This window comes from Zonotrichia albicollis, unplaced genomic scaffold, assembly GCF_047830755.1.
Source record: "Zonotrichia albicollis isolate bZonAlb1 unplaced genomic scaffold, bZonAlb1.hap1 Scaffold_164, whole genome shotgun sequence".
NCBI classification, from domain to species: Eukaryota; Metazoa; Chordata; class Aves; order Passeriformes; family Passerellidae; genus Zonotrichia; species Zonotrichia albicollis.
Window position 1 is genome coordinate 77,169 of NW_027428366.1, and position 12,683 is coordinate 89,851.

Sequence of the window (12,683 nt, forward strand, 5' to 3'; positions counted from 1 at the left end):
AATCCCCCCAAAAATTTGTGAAAAAATCCTTCAAAAATCTCCCAAAAATCCCTGAAAAATCTCCCAAAAATCCCCCCAAAATTTGTGAAAAATCCCTGAAAAATCCCTCAAAAATTGTGAAAGATCCCTCAAAAATCACCCAAAAATTTGTGAAAATTTGTGAAAAATCCCTGAAAAATCCCTCAAAAATTTGGGAAAAAATCCTCCAAAAATCCCTGAAAAATCCCTCAATAATCCCCCAAAAATTTGGGGAAAAATCCCTCAAAAATCTCCCAAAAATCCCCCAAAAATTTGTGAAAAATCTCCCAAAAATCTCTCAAAAATCCCCCAAAATTGAGATTTTCTCGCCCATTTTTTGGTGTTTTTTCCCCGTTTTTTTCGCGTATTTTCGCCAAATTTTCGTCTTTTTTCTCCATTTTTTTTTTGTTTTTTTCCCCAATTTCTCTTTTTCCCAAAAATTCCCATTTTTCCCCCCATTTTAGGCTACGAGCAGCCGTGGGAGGATCCCCTCTCCCCGTACCCGTCGGCGTTTGCGCGGCCGCTCGAGGTCGCGCTCGGCGCCAGCGACGGCGCCTCCGACTACGGCAACAAATTCGGGGAGCCCCTGCTGGCAGGTGGGGAATTGGGAAATTTGGGAAAATTTGGGAAAATTTGGGGTAATTTGGGATAATTTTGGGTAATCTGGGATAATTTGGGAAAATTTGGGAAAAATTGGGGAAAATTTGGGAAAAATTGGGGAAAATTTGGGAAAAATTTGGGAAAAATTGGGAAAATTTGGGGCGATTTCAGGTCATTTTTGGGGGTTTGGGGCACAATTTTGGAGCATTTTAGGGACAATTTTGGGGCACAATTTTGGGAAAATTTGGGACAATTTTGGGGCAATTTTGGGACATTTTTAGGAAGTTTTGGGGACTTTTTAGGGACAATTTTGGGGGGTTTGGGGACAATTTTGGGGCCATTTTGGGGCATTTTTAGGAGGTTTTGGGGACATTTTTGGGACAATTTTGGGAAAAATTTGGGACAATTTTGGGGCCATTTTGGGGCATTTTTAGGAGGTTTTGGGGATATTTTGGGACAATTAATTTGGGGATAATTTTGGGAAAATTTGGGATAATTTGGGGCAATTTTGGGATAATTTTGGGGAAAATTTGGGATAATTTTGGGACATTTTTAGGAAGTTTTAGGGACATTTTTGGGACAATTTTGGGAAAATTTTGGGCAATTTTTGGGGGGTTTGGGGCACATTTTTGGGGCATTTTTAGGAGGTTTTGGGAGGTTTTAGGGACAATTTTGGGGCACAATTTTGGGAAAATTTGGGATAATCTGGGACAATTTTGGGACAATTTTGGGGACAATTTGGGACAATTTTGGGCAGTTTTGGGGGGTTTGGGGCACAATTTTGGGGCCATTTGGGACAATCTTGGGACATTTTTAGGAGATTTTAGGGACAATTTTGGGACAATTTTGGGAAAATTTGGGACAATTTTGGGGGGTTTGGGGCACCAATTTTGGGGCCATTTTGGGGCATTTTTAGGGGGTTTTGGGGACATTTTAGGGACAATTTGGGAAAATTAATTTGGGATAATTTTGGGAAAATGTGGGATAATTTGGGACAATTTTGGGGATGGTTTGGGGACATATTTGGGCAATTTTCAGGGATTTTTGGGACAATTTTGGGGCAATTTTGAGAAATTTTGGATAATTTGAGATAATCTGGGATAATTTGGGAAAAATTGGAGAAAATTTGGGGCGATTTCAGGTCATTTTTGGGGGTTTGGGGACAATTTTGGGGCATTTTTAGGAGGTTTTGGGGACAATTTTGGGACACAATTTTGGGAAAATTTGGGATAATCTGGGACAATTTTGGGGCCATTTTAGGGACAATTTTGGGGACAATTTTGGAAAAATTTGCCACAATTTCGGGCAATTTTTGGGGGGTTTGGGCACAATTTTGGGACAATTAATTTGGGATAATTTGGGACAATATTGGGGCATTTTTTTGGGCATTTTTAGGAGGTTTTAGGGACAATTTTGGGGCACAATTTTGGGAAAATTTGGGATAATCGGGGGCAATTTTGGGACAATTTTGGGACAATTTTGGAAAAATTTGCCACAATTTTGGCAATTTTTGGGGGTTTGGGGCACAATTTTGGGGGCCATTTTGGGGACAATTAATTTGGGATAATTTGGGACAATTTTGGGGCATTTTTAGGAGGTTTTGGGGAACAATTTTGGGACAATTTTGGGGGAAAATTTGGGATAATTTTGGGGCAATTTTGGGGCCATTTTGGGACAATTTTTGGGACATTTTTAGGAGGTTTTGGGACATTTTAGGGACAATTTTGGGAAAATTAATTTGGGACAATTTTGGGAAAATTTAGGATAATTTGGGACAATTTTGGGGATGGTTTGGGGCCATATTTGGGACAATTTTCAGGGATTTTTGGGACAATTTGGGACATTTGGGATAATTTTGGATAATTTTGGGAAAATTTGGGTAATCTGGGATAGTTTGGGAAAAATTGGGGAAAATTTGGCAAAAATTTGGGAAAAAATTGGGGCGATTTCAGGTCATTTTTGGGGGTTTGGGGCACAATTTTGGGGCATTTTTAGGAGGGTTTTGGGGACATTTTAGGGACAATTTGGGACAATTTTCAGGGATTTTTGGGACAATTTGGGGCCGTTTTGGGGAGTTCTTGGGACAATTTGGGATAATTTGGGATAATTGGGATAATTTTGGATAATCTGGGATAATTTGGGAAAAATTGGGGAAAATTTGGCAAAAATTTGGGAAAAATTGGGGCGATTTCAGGTCATTTTTGGGGGTTTGGGGCACAATTTTGGGGCATTTTTGGGGCATTTTTAGGAGGTTTTGGGGACATTTTAGGGACAATTTTGGGGCACAATTTTGGGAAAATTTGGGATAATCTGGGAAAATTTTGGGGTCATTTTAGGGACAATTTTGGGGACAATTTTGGAAAAATTTGCCACAATTTTGGGCAATTTTGGGGGGTTTGGGGCACAATTTTGGGGCCATTTTGGGACAATTAATTTGGGATAATTTGGGACAATTTGGGTCAATTTTGGGACAATTTTGGGCAATTTTGGGGGGTTTTGGGCACAATTTTGGGGCATTTTTAGGAGGTTTTGGGAGCATTTTAGGGACAATTTTCAGGGATTTTTGGGACAATTTTGTGGCCATTTTGGGGAGTTCTTGGACAATTTGGGAGAATTTGGGATAATTTGAGGAAAATTTGGATAATTTTGGATAATCTGGGATAATTTGGGAAAAATTGGGGAAAATTTGGCAAAAATTTGGGGAAAATTTGGGGCGATTTCAGGTCATATTTGGGGGTTTGGGGCACAATTTTGGGGCATTTTTAGGAGGTTTTAGGGACAATTTTGGGGCACAATTTTGGGAAAATTTGGGATAATTTGGGGACAATTTTGGGGCCATTTTGGGGCATTTTTAGGAGGTTTTGGGGAGCAATTTTGGGACAATTAATTTGGGAAAATTTGGGAAAATCTGGGATAATTTGGGACAATTTTGGGGCCATTTTGGGGCATTTTTAGGAGGTTTTGGGGACATTTTAGGGACAATTTTGGGGACAATTTTCAGGGATTTTTGGGACAATTTTGGGGCAATTTGGGGAGTTCTTGGGACAATTTGGGATAATTTGGGATAATTTTGGATAATCTGGGATAATTTGGGCAAAATTTGGGAAAATTTGGGAAAAATTTGGGAAAATTTGGGGCGATTTCAGGTCATTTTTGGGGGTTTGGGGCTCAATTTTGGGGCATTTTTGTGGCATTTTTAGGAGGTTTTGGGGATATTTTAGGGACAATTAATTTGGGACAATTAATTTGGGAAAATTTTGGGAAAATTTGGGATAATTTGGGACAATTTTGGGGCCATTTTGGGCAATTTTGGGGCAATTTTGGGGCATTTTTGGGGGCATTTTTAGGAAGTTTTGGGGACATTTTTGGGACAATTTTGGGAAAATTTGGGACAATTTGGGGGTTTGGGGCACAATTTTTGGGGCATTTTTAGGAGGTTTTGGGGATATTTTGGGACAATTAATTTGGGATAATTTTTGGGAAAATTTGGGATAATTTGGGACAATTTTGGGGCATTTTTTGGGGCAATTTTTGGGACAATTTTGGGGAGATGATTTGGGACATGTTTGGGACAATTTTCAGGATTTTTGGGACAATTTGGGCCATTTTGGGGAGTTCTTGGGACAATTTGGGGACAATTTGGGATAATTTTGGGACAATTAATTTGGGATAATTTTGGGAAAATTTGGGGCAATTTCAGGTCATTTTTGGGACAATTTTGGGCACAATTTTGGGGAAAATTTGGGGCATTTTTAGGAAGTTTTGGGGACATTTTTGGAACAATTTTGGTAAAAATTTGGGATAATTTGGACAATTTTGGGGCCATTTTGGGGCATTTTAGGAGGTTTTGGGGACAATTTTGGGCCACAATTTTGGGAAATTTGGGACAATTTTGGGCAATTTTGGGGCCATTTTGGGACAATTTTGGGGCATTTTTAGGAGGTTTTGGGGAACAATTTTGGGATAATTTTGGGCAATTTTGGGGCAATTTTGGGGCTATTTTGGGATATTTTTAGGAGGTTTTGGGGACATTTTTGGGACATTTTTGGGAAAATTTGGGACAATTTTGGGGGGTTTGGGGCACAATTTTGGGGCCATTTTGGGGCATTTTTAGGAGGTTTTGGGGAGATTTTTGGGACAATTAATTTGGGATAATTTTGGGAAAATTTGGGAAAATTTCGGACAATTTTGGGGCAATTTTGGGGGACAATTTGGGGACAATTTTCAGGGATTTTTGGGACAATTTTGTGGCCATTTTGGGGAGTTTCTTGGGATAATTTGGATAATTTTGGATAATCTGGGATAATTTGGGAAAAATTTGGGAAAATTTGGCAAAAATTTGGGAAAATTTGGGCAATTTCAGGTCATTTTGGGGGGTTTGGGGCTCAATTTTGGGGCATTTTTAGGAGGTTTTGGGGAGATTTTTGAACAATTAATTAGGGATAATTTTGGGAAAATTTGGGATAATTTGGGACATTTTGGGGCCATTTTAGGGACAATTTTTGGGGACAATTTTGGAAAAATTTGCCCACAATTTTGGGCAATTTTTGGGGGGTTGGGGCACATTTTTGGGGCCATTTTTGGACAATTAATTTGTGGATAATTTGGGACAATTTGGGACAATTTTTGGGCATTTTTAGGAGGTTTTTGGGGACATTTTAGGGACAATTTTGGGAAAATTAATTTGGGACAATTTTGGGAAAATTTGGGATAATTTGGGACAATTTTGGGACAATTTTGGGGATGGTTTGGGGACAATTTTCAGGGATTTTTGGACAATTTGGGACATTTGGGATAATTTGGGATAATCTGGGATAATTTGGGAAAAATTGGGGGAAATTTGGCAAAAATTTGGGAAGAATTGGGGCGATTTCAGGTCATTTTTGGGGGTTTGGGGCTCAATTTTGGGGCATTTTTGGGAGGTTTTGGGGCCATTTTGGGACAATTTTGGATAATTTGGGGACAATTTGGGACAATTTTGGACAATTAATTTGGGATAATTTTGGGAAAATTTGGGTTAATCTGGGACAATTTTGGGGCAGTTTTGGGGATGGTTTGGGGACATTTTAGGGACAATTTTCAGGGATTTTTGGGACAATTTGGGAAAATTTGGGACAATTTGGGATAACTTGGAATAATTTGGGATAATCTGGGATAATTTGAGAAAAATTGGGAAAAATTGGGGAAAAATTGGGGCGATTTCAGGTGATTTTTGGGGGTTTGGGGACAATTTTGGGGCATTTTTAGGGGGTTTTGGGACAATTTTGGGGCCATTTTGGGGCATTTTTAGGAGGTTTTGGGGAACAATTTTGGGACAATATTGGGGAAAATTTGGGACAATTTTTGGACATTTTTTGGAGGTTTTGGGGACATTTTTGGGACAATTTTGGGAAAATTTGGGACAATTTTGGGGGGTTTGGGGCACAATTTTGGGGGCATTTTTAGGAGGTTTTGGGGATATTTTGGGACAATTAATTTGGGATAATTTTGGGAAAATTTGGGATAATTTGGGACAATTTTGGGGCAATTTTAGGAGGTTTTAGGGAACAATTTGGGGAACAATTTTGGGACAATTTTGGGAAAACTTGGGACAATTTTTGGGGGTTTGGGCACAATTTTGGGGCCATTTTGGGACAATTTTCAGGGATTTTTGGGAAAATTTGGGATAAATTTGGGACAATTTTGGGGAGCTTAGGGACAATTTTTAGGGATTTTTGGGACAATTTTGGGGCAATTTTGGGGCATTTTTAAGAGGTTTTGGGGAGGTTTTAGGGACAATTTTGGGGCACAATTTTGGGAAAATTTGGGATAATCTGGGACAATTTTTGGGGATGGTTTGGGGACAATTTTCAGGAATTTTTGGGACAAATTGGGGGCAATTTTGGGGAGTTCTTGGGGACAATTTTGGGACAATTTGGGACAATTTTGGGACAATTTTGGGACAATTAATTTGGGATAATTTTGGGAAAATTTGGAAAAATTTGGGGCAATTTTAGGGGGTTTGGGGCACAATTTTGGGGCATTTTTGGGGCATTTTTAGGAGGTTTGGGGACATTTTGGACAATTTTGGGGAATTTGGGACAATTTGGGATAATGTGGGATAATTTGGGACAATTTTGGGGGTGGTTTGGGGACATATTTGGGACAATTTTCAGGGATTTTTGGGACAATTTGGGACATTTGGGAAAATTTTGTGATAAATTTGGATAATCTGGGATAATTTGGGAAAAATTGGGGGAAAATTTGGCAAAAATTTTGGAAAAATTGGGGAAAATTTGGCAAAAATTTGGAAAATTTGGGGCGATTTTAGGTAATTTTTGGGGGTTTGGGGACAATTTTGGGGCCATTTTGGGGCATTTTTAGGAGGTTTTGGGGAAGAATTTTGGGGCAATTTTGGGGCAATTTTGGGCATTTTTGGGACATTTTTAGGAGGTTTTGGGGACATTTTGGGAACAATTGTGGGAAAATTTGGGACAATTTTTGGGGGTTTGGGGCACAATTTTGGGGCCATTTTGAGTCATTTTTAGGGGGTTTTGGGGACATTTTAGGGACAATTTTCAGGGATTTTTGGGACAATTTTCAGGGTTTTTTGGGACATTTTAGGGCTGATTTTGGGGCAATTTTGGGACAATTTTGGGGTGAATTTGGGGGATTTTGGGTTCTCCAGTTTGGGTATTTTTGGGTGATTTGGGGGAATTTTTGGGCTGATTTTGGGGCTGATTTTGGGGATTTTTGGGTTGATTTTGGGCTGATTTTGGGGACACATCCGGGGATTTTGGTGCTGATTTTGGGTCAATTTTGGGCTGATTTGGGACCGATTTTGGGGTGAATTTGGGGGATTTTGGGTTTCTCCAGTTTGGGTATTTTTGGGCGATTTTGGGGGAATTTTTGGGCTGATTTTGGGGCTGATTTTGGGTGGATTTTTGGGGCTGATTTTGGGTTAAATTGGGGCTGATTTTGGGGCAATTTTGGCTGATTTTTGGCTGATTTGGGACCCATTTTGGGGTGAATTCTGGGGGATTTGGGTTTCTCCAATTTGGGTATTTTGGGGTGGGATTTTTGGCTGATTTTGGGTAAATTTGGGGCCAAATTTTGGGTGAATTTGGGGCAGATTTTTGGGGGTGATGTTGGTTGGGATTTTTGGCTGATTTTGGGGCTGATTTTGGGGCAAATTGGGGGCAATTTTGGATTTCTCTGATTTGGCCAATTTTAGCTGGAATTTTGGTTCGATTTGGGTGAATTTGGTGCCGTTTTTTGCCTTTTTTTCCCTTTTTTTTTGCCGTTTGTGGGTTTCTCCAACTCTGGCCAATTCTGGTCAGATTTTTTTGGGGATTTTGGTAAATTTGGGCGGAATTTGAGGGGTTTTGGGCTCGCAGGGTTCGCCCGATCCTTCGGGCAGGTCGTGCCCGGGGGGCAGCGCCGGGAGTGGATCAAACCCATCATGTTCAGCGGAGGCATCGGGGCCTGGAGGACGAACACGTCAAAAAGGAAACCCCGGAGCCGGGTGAGAGCCCGAAAACACCCCGAAAATGACCCAAAAATGGCCCTAAAACGTCCAAAAATATCCCAGAAATAACCCAGAAAATAACTCAAAAAATAACCCTAAAATGACCTAAAAATGACCTGAAAATGTCCAGAAATAACCCACAAATAACTCAAAAAATAACCGAAAAATGTCCCCAAAATGTCCTAAAAATTACCCCAAAAATGACCCAAAAATACCCCAAAAATGTCCCCAAAATGTCCTGAAAATTCCCTAAAATGACCCAAAAATTACCCCAAAAATAACCTGAAAATGATCCAAAAATGTCAAAAATATCCCAGAAATAACCCAGAAAATAACTCAAAAAATAACCCAAAAATACCCCAAAAATGTCCCCAAAATGTCCTGAAAATTACCCCAAAAATAACCTGAAAATGACCCAAAATGTCCAAAAATATCCCTGAAATAACCCACAAAATAACTCAAAAAATAACCCAAAAATAGCCCCAAAAAATCTCAAAAATAACCCTAAAATGACCTAAAAAATGACCAAAAAATGTCCCAAAATAACCAACAAAATAACTCAAAAAATAACCCAAAAATACCCCAAAAATGTCATCAAATGTCCCAAAAATACCCCAAAAATACCCCCAAAAAATCTCAAAAAAATAACCCTAAAATGACCCAAAAATGTCATCAAAATGTCCTGAAAATTCCCTAAAATGACCCAAAAATGACCCAAAAATGACCCGAAATATCCCAGAAATAGCCCACAAAATAACTCAAAAAATAACCCAAAAATACCGCAAAAATGTCATCAAAATGTCCTAAAAATTCCCTAAAATTACCAAAAAATTACCCCAAAAATAACCCAAAAAATGACCCAAAAATGACCCGAAAATATCCCACAAATAACCTGCAAAATAACTCAAAAAATAACTCAAAAATACTCCAAAAAATGTCGTCAAAATGTCCTAAAAATTACCCCAAAAATACTTCCGAAAATCTCAAAAAATAACCCTAAAATGACCCAAAAATGACCCAAAAAAATCCCAAAATAACCAACAAAATAACTCAAAAAATAACGCAAAAATACCCCAAAAAATGTCATTAAAATGTCCTAAAAATACCTCAGAAATACCCCCAAAAAGTCTCAAAAAATAACCCTAAAATGACCTAAAAATGACCCAAAAAAATCCCAAAATAACCAACAAAATAACTCGAAAAATAACCCAAAAATACCCCAGAAAAATGTCGTCAAAATGTCCTAAAAGTACCCCAAAAATGCCTCTGAAAAATCTCAAAAAATAACCCTAAAATGACCCAAAAATGTCATCAAATGTCCTGAAAATATTCCCTAAAAATGACCCAAAAATGACCTAAAAAAGTCCCAAAATATCCCAGAAATAACCTGCAAAATAACTCAAAAAATAACCCAAAAATACCCAAAAAATGTCGTCAAAATGTCCCTAAAATGACCCAAAAATTACCCGGAAATGACCCAAAAATTGTCCAAAAATATCCCAGAAATAACCCACAAAATTACCCAAAAAAACCACAAAAAATGTCCCCAAAATGTCCTAAAAATTCCCTAAAATTACCCCAAAAATAACCTGAAAATGACCCAAAAAATGATCCCAAAATGACCCAAAAATGTCCAAAAATATCCCAGAAAAAAAACCCCAAAATCAAAAAATAACCCAAAAATACCTCAAAAAATGTCTTAAAAATACCCCCAAAAAATTCTCTACAATGACCCAAAAATTATCCCAAAAATAACATGAAAATGACCCAAAAATGACCTAAAATATCCTGAAATAATCCACAAAATAGCTCAAAAATAACCCAAAAATACCTCAAAAATGTCATCAAAATGTCCTGAAAATGACCCAAAAAATGACCCAAAAATACCCCAAAAATGTCCCCAAAATGTCCTGAAAATTTCTTAAAATGACCCAAAAATTATCCTGAAAATGACCCAAAAATGACCCAAAATATCCCAGAAATAACCCACAAAATAGCTCAAAAAAATAACCCAGAAATACCCCAAAAATGTCATCAAAATACCCCCAAAAAATGACCAAAAATGACCAAAAATTCTCCCAAAATTCCCCACATTTCCACACAAAAATCCATCAAAATCCCCCAAAAATCTCCCCAAAAAGTCCCCCAAAAAATCCCCCAAAATCCGCAAATTCCGCCCAGAAATCCCTCAAAATTCCCCCAAATTTTCCCCAAAAAATCCCTCAAAAATCTCCCCAGAAAATCCCCAAATTCCACACAAAAATCCCTCAAAATCCCCCCAATATTTTCCCCATGAAATTCCTTAAAAATCTCCCCAGAAAATCCCCCAAAATCCACACAAAAATCCCTCAGAATCCACCAAATTTTCCCCCCAAATCCCCCAAATTTTCCCCAAAATTCACCCTTTAAATCCCCCAAAAATGCCCTGGAGGACGAACACGTCAAAAAGGAAACACCAGAGCCGGGTGAGAGCCCGAAAACACCCCAAAAATGACCCAAAAAATGACCCAAAATATCCCAGAAATAACCTGCAAAATAACTGAAAAAATAATTCAAAAATAGCCCAAAAATGTCCCCAAAATGTCCTGAAAATTACCCCAAAAAATAACCTGAAAATGACCCAAAAATACCCGAAGAATGTCCCCAAAATGTCCTGAAAATGCCTTAAAATGACTCAAAAATTATCCTGAAAATGACCCAAAATGACCCAAAAATGACCCAAAAATGACCCGAAATATCCCAGAAATAACGCACAGAATAACTCAAAAAATAACTCAAAAAATACCCCAAAAAATGACCCAAAAATGACCCAAAAAATGCCCATATTCCACACAAAAATCCCTCAAAATCCCCCCAAATTTTCCCAAAATTTCTCCCTTTAAATCCTCCAAAAATGCCCTAAAAATTCACTTCAAAATCTCCCAAATTTTCCAAAAAATGCCCTAAAAATCCACCCAAAATCCCCAGATTTTCCCAAAAGTCTCCCTTTAAATCCCCCCAAAATCCCTCAAAAATCTCTCCAATTCCCCCCAAAATACTCCCTAAAAATCCACCCAAAAATCCCCCAAATTTTCCCAAAAAATTCCCAAAAATCCCCCAAATTTTCCCCAAAATTCTCCCCAAAAATTCCCCAAAAATGCCCTAAAAATCTCCCAAAATCCCCCAATTTTCCCTAAAAATCCCCTAAAATTCACCCAAAATCCCCCAAATTCCACACAAAAATCCCTCAAAATCCCCCAAATTTTCTCTCCAAAATTCTCCCTTTAAATCCCCCAAAAATGCCCTAAAAATTCACCCAAAATCCCCAAATTTTCCCCAAAAATGCCCTAAAAATTCACCCAAAATCCCCCCAATTCCACACAAAAATCCCTCAAATTTTGCCTTTAAATCCCCCCAAAATCCCCCAGATTATCCCAAAAAATCCCCTGAAAATCCACCCAAATCCCCCAAATTTTCCCCAAATTTCTCCCTTTAAATCCCCAAAAAATCCCCTAAAAATTCACCCCAAATCCCCCAAATTTTCCCAAAAAATCCACCCAAAATCCCCAAATTTTCCCTAAAAACCCAACCAAAAATCCCCCAAATTTTCCCTTTAAATCCCCCAAAATCCCCCAAATCCCCCAAAAAAACCCTCGAAAATCCCCCAAATTTTCCCCAAAATTCTCCCTTTAAATCCCCCAAAATGCCCCAAAAATCCCCCCAAAATCCCCCAAATTTTCCCCAAAATCCTCCAAAATCTCCCAAAAAAATCCCCCAAAATACCCTAAAAATTCACACCAAAATCCCCCAAATTTCACCCAAAAATCCTTCAAAATCCCCCAAATTTTCCAAAAAAATTTCCTAAAAATCCCCCAAAATTCTCCCTTTAAATCCCCCAAATTTTCCCAAAAAATCCGTAAAAATTCACCCAAAATTCCCCAAATTCCACACAAAAATCCCTCAAAATCCCCCCAAATTTTCCCCAAAATTCTCCCTTTAAATCCCCCAAAAATGCCCTAAAAATTCACCGCAAAATCCCCAAATTCCACACAAAAATCCCCCAAAATTCTCCCTTTAAATCCCCAAAATCCCCCAAATTTCCACACAAAAATCCCCCAAAATCTCCCAAAAAATCCCCCAAATTTTACACAAAAATCCCTCAAAATGCCCCCAAATTTCCACCCAAAAATCCCTCAAATTTTCCCAAAAATGCCCTAAAAATCACCCCAAATCCCCCAAATTTCCACACAAAAATCCCCCCAAATTTTCCCCCAAGTCCCAAAAAAATCCCCCAAATTTTCCCAAAAATCCCCCAAAATTCCCAAATTTTCCCTTTAAATCCTCCAAAAATCCCCTAAAAATCCACCTAAAATCCCCCAATTCCACACAAAAATCCCCCAAAATTCTCCCTTTAAATCCCCTGAAATCCCCCAAATTTTCCCAAAAAAATCCCCTAAAATTCACCCAAAATCCCCCCAAATTCCACACAAAAATCCCTTAAAATCCCCCAAAAATCCTCCATGAAATCCCCAAAAATCCCCCAAAAAATCCTCAAAACCCCCCTAAAATCCCCCCAAAA

At 38.5% G+C, this 12,683-nt stretch overlaps 1 protein-coding gene across 1 annotated transcript in view; it reads left to right on the plus strand.

Annotated features, from left to right (window-relative positions):
• Positions 1 to 8,194, plus strand: part of PFAS (phosphoribosylformylglycinamidine synthase) — a 39,211-nt gene extending 31,017 nt beyond the window's left edge. Inside the window, exons 9-10 of the mRNA XM_074533919.1 lie at positions 483 to 614; positions 7,995 to 8,194. Coding sequence (XP_074390020.1) covers positions 483 to 614; positions 7,995 to 8,194 — 332 coding nt within the window. The remainder of the gene's footprint in view (positions 1 to 482; positions 615 to 7,994) is intronic.
• Positions 8,195 to 12,683: the final 4,489 nt, after the last annotated feature.